At 40.7% G+C, this 18939-nt stretch overlaps 1 protein-coding gene across 5 annotated transcripts in view; it reads left to right on the forward strand.

The window, feature by feature from the left end:
* FAM110B (family with sequence similarity 110 member B) overlaps nucleotides 1–8162 on the forward strand; it is a 115858-nt gene extending 107696 nt beyond the window's left edge. For all 5 annotated transcript variants that reach the window (XM_027903490.1, XM_027903493.1, XM_027903491.1 and 2 more), the window contains one exon: nucleotides 4388–8162. In XM_027903490.1, coding sequence (XP_027759291.1) covers nucleotides 4690–5802 — 1113 coding nt within the window. In that variant the 5' untranslated portion in view covers nucleotides 4388–4689 and the 3' untranslated portion in view covers nucleotides 5803–8162. The remainder of the gene's footprint in view (nucleotides 1–4387) is intronic.
* The last annotated feature ends 10777 nt before the right edge of the window (nucleotides 8163–18939 follow it).

Consider the following 18939-nt stretch of genomic DNA (forward strand, 5'->3'; position numbering starts at 1 on the left):
ATCACCTGGAAAATAAAATTGACACAGGCCTTTAAATATCAAGGAAAGCAGAGTAAAGGCTGTCAGCTTTCATTATATTTATCCACTGTGCTTCATCCAGCCTCTTGTACAATTCCTTCATCTGCTGTCCCAGAGGGATGAATTAAGAATATGAGGTTCGTTGTAACTTTGTCAGGTGAAGCTCTGTCCTCACCGAAGCCAAGGACAGAAATTTCACGGGTTTCATTTGGACTACATTTTCATGTTGTGTTTTGCTGCTGTTTTTGCAACTTTATTACTGTCAAAATAGTAGTAGTGCTCTTCTATGGATACTTTTAGGCAAAGACTGGCTGAAACTTGGCCAATGTGTAGGAGCGACAGGGCACAGAACCGGGGAGGGAAGCGGGTTAGCATCATTCAGTCTGTGTTTAGAATGCAGTTTTAGGTATGAGAGAAAAAATAAACTCAGTTATTCTACAGTAATGTTGTTATTCATAATATTGCTAGAAATAAATACTTGCCAGAACAGGGTCCGCTTATCAATTTCTCGTACTTTTCAAGAAACTGCATATTTAGAATATATGGACCTGTAATTCCAAGGTTTCTGCATAGTTCATCTCCTCCTAGTGTCTTGGCTTTAAATCAAGGAAAGAATTATTTTATAGAGGATTTATTTGTAGCTAATGTTAGTTGTATAGCTATATATTGCTGCTTTAGGCTTTGTTATGTTCCCCTAAATCATGCAGACAGTGCATTTGTTATTTAAATATGAATATCTGACAAACATATTATGGACTTAAGAGTGATTAAAGCACAATACCTAGAATGTGCTAAAATTAAGTGCTTTGACTCTTTGCCTCTATCGCAAAGGATTCCTGAATTGAATTGTCTGGCTGAAAAAGCAGCTTTAAACCCCCAAAACTTTGTTTGTACTCTACTTAGCATGTATTTAGTGGGTGCTAGAGGAGCTCAGTCAGTCAGAACTGTCAGAAAGGTTTTATTAATGTGTGCATAGTATTAAAAAGAACTATGTTTGAATGCATGCATGAGGTTTTTGTCTTTGTTTTTCTTTAAATAATCTCTTAAGTCTAGCTCTAGGAAGAGCTATAATGGAAATGCAGAGCAAGTCCTGTAAAACACAGTTCAGTCCATGGAAGGATTACAGCTACAGAGTAGACATTTGGATATAAACAGAGTAAAAGGAACATTTCTTGAGTCCCTAAGGATATTTCACGCATTTCCTTGGAGTGGGTGAAGAAAACCTATTTGCCTTTGAATTTCTGCAGGGTAGTACTGGTACCAGAGATACTCAAGAGGGATTGAGATGCCTAAGCAGTGAGTTTCTTTGGAGTGTAAGCCAGAAGAAAGCCATTTCTCTACCCCTGTTGCTCCAATGATGATTTTCACAACTGAAAACTAAATGGCACAATTTTTTTATTCCTGAGAATACACTGTGCTGCTGCTGCTGCTCAGCCTTTATCATTGCCAATAAAATTAATAAGTAGCAAGCTTCTCTAATGTCACTGTGGTGTTTCAGGTACCCATGGGCAGCAAAGAGGCTGGTAGGATTTGAACTGACTTTCCTTGCTAGCAGCAGAATCATGCTGCAGCCAGCACAGGCGGGAGAAGTTTTTTCATTAGCAATTTACATTCATCCACCTCTCTTTCATCCCACTTCCTTTTCTAACTGTACCTGGTTAATAATCGTTATCTCTCTGAGATTAGAGTACTGAATAAACTTTCCAGTGATATTCAAATGCAGCACTTCAGTGAAATGGAGCATTTTAAACAACACACAAAAAGTTGATCCGTTTTCATAGCTACACGTTCTTTCATTTATACCACCGACCCCACAGGTACAAAGCTTCCATGTCTGGCTATGTAACCACTTGGCTGTTACCCCCCAGGCTCCCTGTGCTGGCTCAGGTGGACATTTCTGTCCTGGCTCCTCACCAGATCTTTGCTTTTCTATCTAGACATGCCTGGAGCACATTGCCAGTTGCAACCTATTTCCATTGATTTCAGGGCACTTGACCCCATACGTGCTTGCAGACAAGCACACTTGTTCTCTCGGATGAACATGCATGCACAGTGGGGTTTATTTTTCTTCTTTTTTTTTTTCTTTTTAATGTGGTGTTGAAGCCAACATGAATGCTTAACCTCCTAAGCAATGCTTGCTGGAATTAAACAGGGCTGTCAAGAGCGAGGAAATTGTTAAATGCTGGGAAAAGACTTCCAAAAGGCCCGATGCCTTGGTTTCCCCCAGCTACAATCCGTAGTGGTGTGCGGAGCTGCTCACTGGGAGGAGAATGGAGTTGGCAGCTGTCCTTTGGGGCAGGACCATGGTGGCCTTTAATGACAGTCATCAGGAAAGTGGTCTCGCTTATTCAAGTAGTATTAACTCAGTTGGGTGACAGTGTTTAGTACAGAGAACATGGTTGTTTGTGGGATTTTCTTCCTTTTGATGATAGCCCTGCTCTCACATAGATTTGAATTCTGCACTCAAGTGTAGAAACACTAAATATACAAACCAATAGAGTATTTATACAGGCACTTAGCCATCAAGCTCTGAGCTGGTGACGTGGAAAGATTTGATTTCTGTGTACAGAAGAGAAATGTGTGTGTGCAGATGCATGTTGGAATTGCCTTCAGCGCGTTTGGAAATTTCATACCTAATTTCAAAACAGTACTAATAAATATGTTGATTCAAATGAGGAAAGCAAGCTTTTTCTCTTTCAGAAAGACTTCGTTAAAATTCAGGAAGTCAAACTGCTGAGGAGTTAGCACTAGGATTTATAAAACAACATTGAAAGAGAAGCTTAATTAACATTTCAGTACCCTTTCAATTGCACTGAATGCGTTTCTGGTGTATCACCCACCTAAATATGTTAGTTTGTATTTGAAGAATGCTTGTGACAGTGAGCCTTCAGGATAAAGCTCAGCTTTTTCCTATAATCTCATTACAGCATTTGTATATTTTATTTGCTTGCTTTGACCTTGGATAATATAGAGAGAATATTCCGTGTATACATCATGTATTTCTGGGCATCAATACTTGAGGTTGATTTAACTTTTAATGTAGCTTTAGCTGGAATTTAAGTTTTTTGTGGTTTTTTTTTTTGCTTTTGGTCAAAACAGCGTACACCCTGTATTAGTAAGTTGTGTATTGATGGATGAGCACACACAGGATGGCAGTGCACACGAAAGCAAGTCATCCCAAATAAGGATGCTGCTCTTCATTCCTTAGGATAGAGTGAAGAAGTAGCAGCTGCTTTTCTTTCTCTCCCTGAAGAACATAGTGATAATAGAAATGGGATATTAAAAAGGGCAGCATAGATTAATGGGGCAATAATAAAACAAATGAGACCCATTAGCGAAATCACTGCTTGAAAAGTAGATTCTGTGATAAGTGCCCTTCAGTGCCTTGTGGAGGGAAAATTGTTTCAGCACTTGTAATGTCATCCATGGTGTTGGATTTTAGACTATTGTGACAATCTAAGTGATAGGATCTTAAAATAATTTAAATGAAGATAATCTTCATTTGTACTTACTGCTTGGTAGAAAACTTGAATTATTAAATATAAATGTTGAAGACAAGGTTTTTTTTCAAACCCAGTCAGAAAGTTTTTGCATGTTCCCAGAATCTTTCATCAAAAAACAAAGAAATTTTTTGATGTTCTGTTAAGCCTGTAAGGTGATCATGAGAACTTGGAAAGCCTACTTTCATTGCTGGAGCACCGGTGCTGTGGGGACTGATGTTCAGACTTTGAACTGGCATCGGTGGCTGTAGCAACATGTCCTGTTTTTCAGTTGTTGATTTTATATTAGATTAATGATGAAAGGTGTGTATTGCACTTAAAATGTTACACGTTTGCTCTCTGCATTTTAGACCAGACAGTTTTCTGAAGCATTTAATGAATAGGGAAAATACACTTAGTTTCTGAGATTTGTAGAGTACGTTGTCTCTAAGGAGAAAAGTGTTTGGGTTTTAGAGATAAAATAAGTTCACAAACCAACTTGTCAAAGCCAAATATATTAGTTTGAAAGTGCTCTTTCACTGATCTTCAGGAGATAGTGGGTCCAAGTCTCCGAATTGTCACATTTTTCTTCCCTTTCTTCCTCTAGAAATGCATGGCTGTATTGTGGTAGGGTTTAATTTTTAATTTTTTTTTTTTTTTCTCCAATGTAATTTTGTTAAATCCAAGCTCAGAGTGTAAACACTGAGCAATACATGTCTTGTAAGATGCTCAGGGGAGCAGGGCACGGACACCCTGAGCACTGTGCCTCCGCTGTGCACCGACAGCGCATCCCATCCAGCAGTGGGAGAGGAGGGCCGGGAGGCGGCTGTTGCTATCGCTCTGATGTCAGGCACTCTCACTAACGTGTGGTTGGTTATTCTGCATTTCAGATCGCTGCCGGTAGCAGAGCGCAAAGGGAACGGCGAGACTCCCACATCTTTCAGCGAGAAGAAAGGAGTCAGCGGAGCAGACTAATACGGACTTGTGTCGGATGCCCTTGCCCTACAAAGGCTGCCTTTAAAAGAGAAACGCAGTGTTATTTAATGAGCTGTGAGATGAGGCACTGCTGCTAGCGCTCAGATCCCAGGATTCATCGGCTATTCATTGTGCTTAATGTACATGTTTCTGCACCGTGCATTTAGGAGATCCCAGAGAAGAATCCAAAACGGCTGCGGGGGAAAGACCACCAAACATGCCTACAGAAACATTACCGACAGGTAGCATGGTGAAGCCGGTCAGCCCTGCCGTGACTTTCACATCCGCCGTTCCTCTCCGCATCCTGAACAAAGGACCCGACTATTTTCGCAGGCAGGCGGAGCCTAATCCAAAAAGACTGAGCGCAGTGGAGAGGCTAGAAGCCGACAAGGCAAAATATGTCAAGAGCCAGGAGGTCATCAATGCCAAGCAGGAGCCTGTGAAGCCGGCAGTGCTGGCGAAGCCACCAGTCTGTCCTGCAGCCAAGAGAGCACTGGGAAGCCCCACCTTGAAAGTCTTCAGCAACAACGCAAAGACTGAGAGTGGCGTCCAGAGGGAAAATCTGAAACTCGAGATTTTGAAGAACATCATCAACAGCTCTGAAGGCTCCAGCTCAGGCTCAGGGCATAAGCACGGTCCCCGAAATTGGCCACCCCACAGAGCTGATTCAACAGAGCTGAACCGACACTCGTTCGCCGAGTCTTTGAAGGTTTACCCCACGCAGGGCCGTAGCAGCCCACAGGAGAGCAGCTCCAACGTCAGCAGAAGGCTCCTAGATCAATCGGCAGAGACTTTCTTGCATGTCTCTCACAGCTCTTCAGACATTAGGAAAGTAACTAGCGCAAAGCCCTTAAAAGCAATACCCTGCAGTAGTTCAGCCCCACCTCTGCCTCCAAAGCCCAAAATCGCTGCCATTGCCACCCTGAAATCCCCAGAGATTGAGGCAGTCGAGTCTGGATGTGGAGTTAGTAGAAGACCCTCCCTACAGCGATCAAAATCAGACTTAAGTGACCGATACTTTCGCGTCGACGCAGATGTTGAACGATTCTTTAACTACTGCGGACTGGATCCTGAAGAGCTTGAAAACCTCGGGATGGAAAACTTTGCAAGGGCTAACTCTGATATTATATCCCTCAACTTTCGCAGTGCAAGCATGATTAGCTCAGACTGTGAACAGTCTCAGGACAGCAACAGTGACCTTAGAAATGATGACAGTGCCAATGACCGTGTGCCATACGGTATTTCTGCCATTGAAAGGAATGCCAGAATCATCAAGTGGTTATATAGCATCAAGCAAGCTAGAGAGTCACAGAAAGTGTCCCATGTGTGAGAGAGAAATCCACCATAGAAAAAGCAAGGACTGTATCTTTGTCTGTGAATATTCAGTTTGTGAAGGGTTGTGAAGTCTACTTGAAGTCTTGTACCCTTCTCAAATCTCTTTGTGTTGCTTGTTGTGCAATGTTTCCAAGTTGCATGCCTGTCAACATGTGAGCTGACCTGGCTTCCACTTGAACAATAATTAACTACAAAGCCTGGCTGAGCGTACACATTATCTGCCAAAAGTTTAAGACAAGAATCTGATTAGGGCTTCAGTATAATCAAAGTGTTTACATGAAAAGGTTATATGACTTCTTTGGTATTTATGTGGTTCCTTGTGGATTTTATATATGTCACTTTTTGTCTTAATACAGATATTGTCAACTGATGTTACCAGTTTCTAACTTGAAACAGAATCCCTTTTTGGGGGAAGGAAAGCAAAATTGGCCAAAATAAGATGTTTAGGCATATGACGATAGGCAAAGCAGCCTTATCTTTTGTAGAAAGTGCGTTATTGGCACATGAAAGCTGTTTCTAAAAGGCAAAGAATGCTATGTTCTTAAATTATGTATCGTTGTTAAACTATATATCCCTACTTGTAGTAAGGCACTGTTCTGTAAAGGTTTCTTTTTTCTAGGTAAGTTCCTTCCGTTTTACAGCAGAAATAGTCTAGTGATTCTTCTTGACCTCTCATAAACTAAATGAGTCTTGCATTTGGATTGGTGGAAGCATTTTTAATGATTTTGTACTATCCCGGTTGGAAATTTCAGCTTAAAGAAGGTCAGAGGGAACAGACGGCACAGGTGTGGGATTTTGTGGGTTTAATTTTTACTCAAAGATTCCTGGTCTTAAACTTTTGACAGGAATAATTAGATCCTATAGCTGATATTGAATGCCTTTATTAGTCAAAACACATCATGACTACAAACTCCATGCTGTCTTTTAATTTTTTTTTTTTAGAACTTTTTGAACAGTTAATGAACAAAAATGGAAACACACAGCCATATCAATATAACGCCTCCTATTCAGAAGTAAATACACTCAGTAGCTGAACTATATCTGAAAAAATGTGATTATGTTGTCTTGCATATATTATATCTAAGGCTGTGAGGGTTTGTTACAGCTCTAGGAAAGTGTAGAAACATGACAGTATGTAGCTTTTTTCTTTTTTTTTTTTTTTTTTTTTACCTCCTTAACATGGTTAGTGCTGCAGATCGACCTGTTACAAATCTTTTGACAATCTGTGTCTTCCCAGTGGTTTAATTAACTGTCATTTGAACTGACAGTGGTGGTGTGGTAGTCGAGAAGTTGAAAGTACAGTGGTCTGCTTCATTATTATTGTATACATGCTTTGAAGTAAATTGCAGCACTACCTTATACTACATCAGCTAATAGGAAACTTTTTTATTGTGTAAATGCTGTAAGACTTTGTATATACTTTAGTTGTTACGAAATCTTTAAAAGGAAGAGTGTTATGCTAATAAATAGCTCCTGGTGCAGGTATGGTAGGTTTTTTGTTCTTTTTTTGACCCCCTTCCATTCTTAAAACTATATCAGGAACTCAATTGCAGTGTCTTTTAGTGCTGTAGAAGGTCTTGGTTAAATAATAGTTCCAGTAAAAGGTTTCTTTTACTAAAGTGCTTTTCAGAATATAATTTTTTATAAAATAACTATAGCAGCATGATCTGTCTGAAGAACTAGAAGCGGTTTTCAAGACTCCTAAAATAGCTTGCTTCTTCCTTACCTAGCAATGTTACTGTTCCCGTTTATAGCATCTGTTCATAATGAATCACTGCAGTCTTCTGAATTATTCTTCAGTAGTGCTTATTTATATATTTGAATATTAAAGATGTTTTACAAAGTCGGGTTCTATCTTTTCTCTAAGAGGCCTGTAGCCCAACTTCTTACAGCTACAGTTAATGCAGGCGAGACTGGAAGTGGAGCCATGTAGTTGTTTGTTGCCTATGGTATTATCCTGCATCCAGTTTTATATAAGTGTTCTCCAAAGGATTGTTCGTGGAGGGGGGAAGCACACACTCAGTTCCAGCACGCATTCAGTTTCAGGAGGCTACTCTATGATTTTTACAGTTGACTTCACAACCTAAGACTTACTACATTCCTAGCTCGGGCAAAAAAATGAGGAGCTCTGTATTTCAGCTACAGGCACATTTGTGACATTTCAAGCTCCATGGGTTTCAGTTGACATTGACATCACACTGGTTTTTCAAGCATATTTTTCCAATAGTAAGTTCTACTCAGTTCAGTGACTATTTTGCCAAGGAAAATAATGCTTAAGGGATTAAAGCCAAGTGTAATGCAGCTGTACAGCAATGAAATAAAGAAGTTAAAACCAAAATAAAAAATACACTCACATTGTTCTCTCTCAAGTGTTTTAAGAATGATGATAAACATGCTATCTCAAGTGTTGTCAGCCAAAAACAGTAATAAAGAAGCCTTTATAACTAGAAAATGGATTAGAGCATATCCTAGTATTCTGAAGTGCTTTCCCAAGGTTTGTTGGGAAGCCACAGGCTCTTGAGAAATCAAATTCATTTCCTTTTAATCCACAGAGGGTTTAGGCTTGTGAGCTATCTCTAAGAGAGCATTTCCTCACCTGAGATCTTAGGCAGCACCTTTGAAACAGCACAGGCTCTGCGTCCACTATCGCTGCTTTTTACAATGTGCACATGAATAAGACTTCACAGGACTTACAGACTTTACAGGACCTTCACAATCAGCTGAACTTGCAACTCCAGTAAGAGTCAGTAATAGAAATAATAGGATTGCAAAATGTCCACAGGGCTTTGAACAAGCAGGTAAAAATTGCCTTCATTTGTCACTTTGTTGCCGTTTATGCAGGCAGGATTTATTTATTTATGTTCTTGCTGTTACCTGTACGTTTGTGTAAAACCCAGATCACTGGTGTCTGATCTGTTTTTGTATTCAGATGGGAGTAACCATTTTGCAGACAGGTAATCCTGTCATGTCAAGAGAGTCCATCATTTGTGTCTGCCTTAGGAGATTCCCAAGTGCTGATGTTGTATTCATGGAGAGTTGTAACCAACTCAAACGCTTCATCAGGGATCTGTTCTGGTCATGTTCTTGCTGTGTCCAGCAGGCATTTACCCTGGTACAAAGTGCACAGCAGGTGTTCACAGCTACGCAACAGCTCTTGTTGCAACTCTGGAGGGGGATTTAAGTCTGTTGTGTCCAGTACTGAGCCTGGCGCTGCCAGTCCTGGCTACAGCACTGAAGAAAAATGCAGTATGTCTTCAGTGATTAGTATGAACTCACACGCACACGCACACGAAAGAAACCACCACAGAGGTTTATGGTGGTACCTTGACTTGCCAGGGAGAGAAAGAGAGAGTAAAATGATGTGAGCAAGTACACTTTGAAAGCTACGTACAGCTTTGCACAGAGATAAACCATTTGTCTGAGTGAAAGAGATGGGCATCAAAGTAAAACTGGTCTTTTAATCACTTCATATTGTGTAGTAACAATGTCATGAAAGATGAGAGAGAGAGGATCTGTGCCGCAAATTTACATTCAACAAATACAAGTCCTGAAATTGTCTTTTTTTTTCTGAGTACTGTTTCTGCAAGGGAGTGCGTTGTGCTGCAAGTGTATGAACCATCTGAGTGACCGAGGGCTTTTGAAGGGTAAACACAGAATGATGATGCTTTTGGCAGTAATTCAAAAATCAAAAGGCACACTCAGACAACAGAGCCAATCAGTATTGCTGACTTACCTCTTTTTACAGCAGCTTATCCATCCGTGGAGGCCATACGCACTTGATTCCAGTCATTGAATGAAAAACAAAGTGCTTAATGGAGCTCTGCAGTACAGAGCTGAATAATTCCAATCCGTGGGAGAATGGGAAGGGAACTAAACCTTAAAAAGTCTTTCTGATATCTTTTGATTATGGGATGATAGTGTTTAGTATGTTGTATTCAGAGCTCACTTGTTCATAACAAACTTTATTAAGCAGAGTAGTCTAACGAATCTAGGAGGTTCCATTTTTCCAAGGCTATAAAACTCATGTTCTGTGTGATTAATGGTGTCACACTAGTAGCTGAGCACATTAGACTTAGAATATAAGAGCATCTGGAGCTTTGTTCCTATGAACAGTAAGGGTTCATTGCCTATTTTGGCGATGAATATAAATGCAGATAAAAATGTACTATATAGGAGAATAAATTGGTCAAGGTGTTTTGTCCTGAATTATAATACAACTCTATATCAAAATCGTTGTTAGCAAGGCTTAAACAGTCACTGATATTCTGAATTCATCTGACATTCCCTGCTGTCAGCAGAAAGACACCAATAATCTGCCCTTTGAAATATGTCACCCATAGCTTAATGGGAAAGGCCATTAAAATTGTCTGCTCAGTGTAAGGACTTTTATCTCCTGATGATGGCATCTGTTAAGTGAACCTCTAAATAAGCACATTTCAGTCAGAAGTATTAACCCCTAAATGCCTTTTATTTTTCTCCCTGGAAGCCGGAACGGTGATCAATAGCTACATCCTACTGTTTCCTAAAGTTATTGCATTACTGCTAAATACTCAGATGCTCTCCCCTGGGCTGCGGTGCAATCTAAAGTGGAGACACCTACATTGCACCATCTGTCTTGCCCTCGTAGGTATGAACAGCCTTCAAGCATATTTTACATTTGATCACGTAAGAATTTGGTTGTGGCTGCCCACCAAAACAATAAGTAGTGACTTTTCAAAAAAAAATAATGAAAAACAGTCATTTATAGAACAAAAAACTAGTCAAATGTTATTCTTCAAAATTTAAAGTAATTTTCATGATGATCTTATGACAAGAATAAGAGTGCTGGTATCTGTGCTATTATTTCTTGCTTCTGACACAGCAAGTTGTCTCTGTGTTCTTGGTGTCTTGCCTTTTCTGAGTTTTCCCCGCTTCCTTCTTCCTTTCTGCATGTTCCTTCCCTTGTAGTGTCTGGCTTTTTCATCATATTTTCTTTGAAGCTTATGACCAAGGTCATTATGTTCTCCTTACTTAACCTCCTCCCAGAGCAACTCTCCGCCGACTTGTTCTGTCTTTTATAATCACCATGTTCATGACAGCCAGTTACCAAGAGAGTAACTCCGTGGCTACAGTTGAGCTACCATGTCCTGAACAGATAGTAATCTTTTTAATGGCTTATTTTTTAATTTTGCTGGGTGTCATGCTATTTGCAGTCAAGATGAAACAGATAGAGGTTGTTCTTCAGGCAGACGTAGCGACTGGAAACACTTGTGAAGAACAGGGTGTCAAGCATATCTTGAAGCGTCAGTGTCTTGGTCCAAAATTGCCAGTATTTTTTGCTTTGCCTTATCTCTTGCTATTTTTTTGGCTCCACGTAAAATGCTATCTTGAGGACTGCAGCGTGCAAAGGTGATACAATTTCCACTGAACAGAATGGTGCAGGCCCATTATCCAAGAAATATTTATTGATTTCCCTTCTGCTGTTTATTAACAGGGTACCTGTGTGTCTTGCACCTCTGACATCCAGACCACTTGCGCTGCATGCACAGTTCCCAGGCAGTCAGTCAGTCAAAGAGCAAATGCCTAAAAAGACCCATGAAAAAAGAGTACAGTGGAAAATGCAGGAGGGGCAAAGCCTATCCTCACCTGCTACTGGGAGAGGCTTTCAGCTGTGGCAAGAGAAGTTTTAAAAGGTTTAGAAGCTGAAGTCCCCAGACTTCAGGCTGCCATCTCATGCCACCCTGGGGCTGAAGGTTCAGCACTTCAACCCTGTGTATGAGAAAAGGGTTTATCTGGGGGTCTGGGAGACAGCATAAATTGCTATATGGAAGAAGAAAGCACTTGCTGAAGCATGCTGCTATTTCAGTAAATACCTGCTACTCGTGTCTTAAAACATGAAAATGAGGAAAGAAAACAGGCTTGAAATTCGAGGAACAGCTGTGTATGCAAATGCTTTCAGATAAGATGCGGAGGTGGGCAAATATATAATAGTTATGCTTTTTAAGAAAGGAAGCTTTTAAAAAATCTTTTAATAAATGACCTGCTTTTCAAGTATATTAATCTTTTATGAAGTCTGTCTTGCTATTTTTTACTGTAAAAGCATTGCTACTCTGAGCACACAGCATTTAGAAATGTACAGGCAGTGATTTGGAGTGACTTAAATACTAGGACAGGAGGGTCCTTTGCTGAATGTAAACTTCATTTTACTAAAATTTTGTGCAGTGGTGGTTTTTTCTGTATTTTAAATTGATTGTGAGGGGCAGTAGAAAATTAGCATAATCTTATTTATTAATTTTGGCCTACAAATAAGACGGGGAAGTACAGGTTAATGTGTCTGCATGAAAACTGTAGTATTGGGTTTTGGCAAAGGCTTGATTTTCTTCATCCCTGTTTTGCATACCTCAGAGCATATCGGCTTACACGTATCTGGCACAGAACTCACTCATCCCATCTGAAAATGCCTTCTGCAAGCTTATGATTTTGTGTCCATCTGGTGAATTTTCTGCAGGGAAGATATTGAGGTGCTGGAGCATGTCCAGAGAGGGCAACAAATCTGGTAAAGGGTCTGGAGCACAAGTCTGATGCAGAGAAGCTGAGGGAGCTGGGACTGCTTAGCCTGGAGAAAAGGAGGTTCAGGGGGTACCTTATGACTCTACAATCACCTGCAAGGATGTTGTAGTAAGGTGGATGTTGCCACTCTTCTCCCAAGTAGCAAGTGACAGGACAAGGGGAAACAACCTCAAGTTCTGGCAGGAAAGGTTTAGACTGGATCACCAAAAAGGTTGTGAAGCATTGGAACAGGCTGCTCAGGGATTTTGTAGTCACCATCCCTGGAGATGATTAAAAGATATGTAGATGTGGCTACTCAGGGACATGGTTTGTGTTCACATGTGGTGAACTTGGCAGTGAAATTACAGGTTTGGGGGTTTTTGAATCCCTAATTCTATACAGTCAAACAGAACCAAAGAAGCTAATACAATGTGTGTATGTGTGCATGTATAGCTACATAAACACAAATAGAATAGGACCTGTAGCAATAGGACAAGGTGTAATGTTTTTAATCTGAAAGAAGGTAGAGTCAGATTAGGTATTTGGAAGAACTGTTTTACCGTGAGGATGGTGAGGCACTGGCACATATTGCCCAGAGAGGTGGTAGAGCCCCCATACCTGGAAACATCGAAGGTCAAGTTGGATGGTGCTCTGAGCAACCTCACTGAGTTGAAAATATCCCTGCTCATTGCAAGGGGATTGAATTCAATGGCCTTTAAAGGTCTCTTCTAACCAACCTAATCTGTGATTCCAGGTTTTCCCCACAGTGATGTAAGGAAATATCAAAATGTGTCTGCATGCTTTCATCTGTGAAGACCATGAAAAAACTCCAATAAGCTGCCCAGATTTTTGGATACCCAAATTCTGGGCCCATTGACGTCGATGGGAATTTTACTGCTGATCTTTAGGGGGACAGGCAGCATTTTACTCGCTGTGAGAACTTAATAGTTTGGCCTGTGGGTTTTTGGGAATGGCTTTTTTCTCTGTATAGCAAATATCATGCACTAGTTTTCTTTCACTTCCTCACCTATTATTCTGTCTACTCAAGCATTCCAAGGGGGAAAATCTCTCCAGATATTGCAAGTAGGAGCCGTGGGAACAGTGAAACTTTTCACAGATGAGGCAAAAAGGAGGTTTGGTGAAGAACAAAACACTTGTGCTGGTGTGAGAAGGTCAGGACCTATCTGCCCAGACACACATGGTGTGTCTCTACACATAATTAGCACATGTATCATTTGTTTTCTGAATTTTTACTGAACAGCTAATGACCAGATTATGGAAAGCCTGGGAACTAATGAGCCACCTGGAATATTTAAAGCAGGCCTCAGGGATGCCCCTTTTGCTCACCTCTAACCACCAATGAGGTGTTTCAGGAGCAGTGTATGACTAGTGCTATTTTAAAATAAATTTGCCCTACCCCAAACCACATTTAAGTAATAAACAGTGAAGTAGTCAGCTTGATATCAAAATATCTTTATGGGAGGTTTTTTATTTGAGAGATAGTTTCTGAAATGTTTGGGACAGACCCTGCTCCTTGGAGGTCACTATTGAAAGGTGTGCACTTCTCCCGTGGCTGTCCCACTTCCAGCTCTGCTACAGAAGAGGAAGCAAGCAGAGCTCTTCAGGGCCCTGTTCTGGCAATTCCCCCACACATGCAGGACACTCCTGTGCTGTCAGGGCTCAAAGGCACGTATGGTTTAATACCCAAAGGCAGTTGTGGTGTGGAATTGAGGATTTTTCTAATGGGCTCATTCGCACATGAGTACCACAGAACTGATGCTTAGGGTCACACTGGGTTTTTGGGAGGCTACTGAGTGAACAGATGTGTAATACCATGAAATTGTGCAATGCAACAAAAACGTATGGAAGGGAGGGAGGGTTTCCTGACCACGTTTCACTGAGCAAAAAAGGGCATTTGACATGGTTGAAGAAATCATGGCAGAGCACTTGGACTCAGTAGATACTGGGCAAAAGTCAGCAGTCTGATGGGCTTACTGAAGGACAGAGCCATTGTGGCTTAAGGAGCAATGAAGTCCTGCAGCTGCATTATCCCGCATCTGGGCCGCAGCACAACATGCCAGGCATGGGGAAGGCTGGGTGCACTGGAAGGACGGATTGGCTCTACAAAGCCATGCCACCAGCCAGGCTTAGGCAATTAATTATATTTTAATACAGTAATTTTAAGAACAATTTATAGCCTCATATTAATGGACAGTAAATCTAATCCATTGGCTCTATGTGTTTGTGAATGGTGCTGGTTTGTTTTATTTTTTTGGTATTAAGTTAGAGAAGTAGTTCAATGTGAGTACCTGGCAGCTGTTGACACCCAGCACCTTTTTTTCACTTGCCAGATGAGAGCAGGCCATGTAGATAATAATAAGAGGTTGTTAGTAGGTTATGCATAGCTGAGTTATGAAGAAGATTCAGAAAAATATTATTAAAAATAAAATATACAGAAGCTTTTCGTGACTGATGCTGACTATTGCACACGTGTCTTTCCCAACAGCTAGAAGTAAGTTGTTAGGCTCCAAAAATATCTTTAGACTTGATGTCTTTAAAACCATTAAACAACAAAGCAGAAGAGAGAGCATGACTTTTTAGAGCAACCTTGATGTTAGTGTATCCTGGTCATGTCATGGCTTGTAGGGGGGGACAGTGAGGGGAGAGAGGGCGGTTTTAGCACATGGACAGCAGGGAGAATAGAAGGGGGAGCAGAAATGTGACCTGAAAACAACATTAGCTGTGACAGTCTGACCATGAGGTCTTCCTCAGGAACAGTCTGCAGGAGCAGAGCTTGTTGCCGTGTTTAAATGCCAAGCGTTTCAGAGCAGGGATGTGGAACAGTTTCACCACCCAGTGCTCCCAAAGGACCTGACCGGCCATGGCCACTGGTGCCGGCTTTTTAGTTTTTATTACTGCTCCCACGATACATCCCTGCAGACTCATTTGTAATGCTTCTCTCATTCCCCTAAGTGGGGAATGCCAAGATAAGAATACTGGAGGTCTTTGTACTCTCAGCATTGAAACACAGCAGAGATGAGAGCGATACGAAAGGTTCAGGAGTCCAGGAAATTTTCCTCAGAAACTGCCCCCTCTGGGGGAGGCACTGATGTGTAATAGTGGAGGTTGGAACTGCATCCTTTAAAGGTTTTGGAAAGGAATTACGCACATCTTTGAACAAGATGCTAATCCCAGGCTCCCTCAGAGCTTTTGCTGGAAACAAATTGCCACTCTTTTTAGTCCTACCCTGCACACCACCTCAAAGGTTTTTGCTGCTGCAAATAAGCAGCATTTCTACAGTGATTTAGTAGGTAGGGAGGGAAATGCCACATTCAAGAGCTTGCTGGCTCACTTGTTTCTTCCCACCATGCTGCAGGAAGGTACACTTCTGTAGAACAATGTTTCTTGTTCCGTGTCTCCCCTGTATTCACCAGTGCTCACTCTTTCCCAGATCCATGTCTCCACATCAGCTACATCCTTTCTCCTCAGTCCCATCATTCTGATGTTGAGTGGCGAAACCAGAAGCCAGAGTTGCAGCTGTTTGGCTCATCCTTGAAATTTTTCTGTCAACAACCTGGGTCTCCATTTTATTTAAGACCAGCCATACGAAACTGTTTCATGAAGCATATCACTAAAATCTTAGTTTTCCTATTGCTTTTTTTGCTTTAAGCTGAGGTCATTTATCTTCCTTGCTTGATATTTTCAGTCTTTCAGCTTCTTCAGGTTAAAGCATTTATTTCTTTAGGCAACTGTTTCTATAAACTTTGAGAGACATTATATTTTTTAACAGTATGGTACGTGTAACACTACTAAATTATTGCATGCATGTAGTTAGTCCATTCGATAAATATGCATTTGTGACCAAGATGAAGGAACAGTAAGTGCATGGAAAATTTTAAAAATAAACTTCTGAGAAGCAGTTTGGAGCAGTTCCAGTCTATCTGAGCACTACAGATGTAATGCAGGCTGCCTGCATTTGCAATGCACAGTAAAAATTATCAGAAGATTCTGATTAGTAAATGGAATGTGTAATGTGTTCCCAACAGACCGTTTTCCCATAAGAAATAACTCATTTTGAGCCCTGCTTATTTTTCAAAAGTGCATAATAGAACTGACATTGAGAAAATTTTCTGTGGAACAGGGGAAATAAAAAAGTTAGAGGAACTCCAAATCAAATAATTCAGTTGAAACAGTTCTGCATTATTTCTAGCAAAGAATTTGATTGACAAGTGAGTCTTAGAAGAGTAGTAAATCTGTGCTTCCAGGGATTTGTGGTCTTTAAGGGGCCCAGGGTAGAAGTGCTCTGCAGCCCACCACTGCTGTCCCAGCCCACCACTCAGAGGCAGCTGCTCACAGGCAGAGCTCGTTCCATGTTTAATGTAAGTAGGCATATTGTCCAAGTTGCTGCTATAAGATGGCTGCTGCTTTACCAAATTCTCTTTGCTCTGCTTCCCAAAGACAAATCTGCTTCAGAAAACACAAGCAACTGCAGCCATTGCATGGTTGTCTCCTCTGGTGTTGCAGTGTGTGGTTGCATCCCACTGTCTTCGGGATATGTATTTTGTTCCATCATCTAGGCAGCCCCTGCACCACCATGAATTGCTTATGTGGTCTGTAAGAGCATACACTTTGCATACAGTGTGAAGGTATTTTCACAGTAGGATATCACAATTGGTGATGGATAGTGAAGCAGCTGCTTTCTCCTGACATGCCAGTTCACGTCTGGTGTGAAGCGACTCAGGTCTAAACTGGGTGGATCTTTGAAGCCTGGAGAATTCACAGATATCAAAATCAACATGGTCCATGCTCAAGTCACCTTGGTGGGAATTGCTGTGCTCTGAAACCCTGAAGACTGCAACCACAAATGCTGGTGTTCTCTACTCTTTGTGAGCTTTCAAAATTCTCTGGAAATTGGATTTGGAGATCTCAATCTTTTTTGGAGAGGACTTTTTCCTGAGACAGAGTTGCTTTTGTCAGCACAGCTGCCAGCTGTTTTTTCTGGCTAATCTGTAAGATGAAGCAGGCATTTATAGCAGCTTCAACCCCTCCTTTTTTCAGTTCATTTCAAGAAAAATCTGAAAAACATGGAGATGTGTTCTCTGTACCAAAATGTAGGAATAGAATCTCCTTTTCTTTGGCTGTCTAAGAGTGTTCACACTGCAGAAAAAGGTCCATGCTCACACCAAATATTGCAAAATATGTACATTTGTCACACGTAAACCCCTGAAAACTTTAAATCAGTGGAGGCCACGGATTTTTCTTTATACAGATTAGGTTTCAGAGTGCAAAACAGCTGCATGCTGGCAACAATGAGGGAGTGGAATTGGATTGACTGCCTTCTCAAAGTGCCACATCAAAACGTGAACATAAACATCAAAATGCTGCATTTCAGCTTGGCAGTCAGCCCTGGTCAGAATTTGAACAGGAGACTTCTTTGGGATCCTTGGATACTGAGTGAAATGTCCCTGACAATTCAGTATGTGCGCAGAGATAAAATATCAGTGTATCAGAACGCAGAAGGCTTTATGCTGAGGACTCAACATTTTTCTGACCTCTTCTGCTCAGTAAGCATACTGTAACCTTGCCATAAATAGGTTTATTGTTTCCTTTGCTTTTAGAAACTTTATCCATTGTCTCTTTCACTTAAACTGTTTTCTTTCAATGTATTAAAAATGCATCGTATACCGTTTCATCAGTAGCTAAATTTCTAGGCAGTTAGCAGTGATTTTTTTGCATGTACTCTGCAATTTCACTCTGATTTTTAGTGCTTCATAGTGATAAACTATAAAAAACATCAAACAACTATTGCCAAGAGTACCACACTGATGTAACTGCAACCCTCTGTAGCTGAAAAATATCAGTGACATTCCTGTTTATCTAATCCTCTACTTGAAGACATCATTAGATCAAAGCCAACCACTCAGCCAGTGTATGCTGGGTTTTCTTCATTTCCAAAAGAAATACCACAACTTGCAGTGCAGAAAATCCCCTGTATCCTTCTATAAAATTGTGCAGAATTAGACACGCATATGCCTCTGAAAGGAGGGAAAAATAGGTAAAATTCTGACCTCCTGTAGAAATGAAACTCCTGTCATTTCTGTTACAGAGGCGCTGATTTCACTCAAGAATTACAATTACTACTTTTTTTTTTAAAGTAGCTGGTCTCCTTAAACAGCATTTTTGAGAAATACATCACTATTACCCCAGGTACAGATTTAAGCTAATATAAAGGGATACACCATTGTGTAATGCAATCTCTAGAAATTAATTCCTCCTGAGTGATTTTTGTTCTGTTTAGTTTGGAGTTTTTTTTCTTTTAAATAGACTCATCAATTTTTAGGCCAGATGAGATCACTGTAATTGTTTTGCCTGACTTTCTCCCTAACACCAATTATAGCCAGGCATGAATTAATTCCCCTTCAAATTACACTGTATTTCAGTTGAGAAATCCTATTTTGATTTGAACAGAGGTAGAGAACCCACAACAGCATTTACTAAATCATTTCAGAGGTTAATAACAACCTGCTTAGATAAACTGGAATCTCCTTTGCAGTCTGAATTTGTCCAACTTCAAAGAGCAGCCTCGAGGTTCTGCTGTACATTT

This window comes from Empidonax traillii, unplaced genomic scaffold (assembly GCF_003031625.1).
Source record: "Empidonax traillii isolate 1590-97213 ecotype Southwest subspecies unplaced genomic scaffold, ASM303162v1 scaffold971:size222662, whole genome shotgun sequence".
Taxonomy (NCBI): Eukaryota; Metazoa; Chordata; class Aves; order Passeriformes; family Tyrannidae; genus Empidonax; species Empidonax traillii.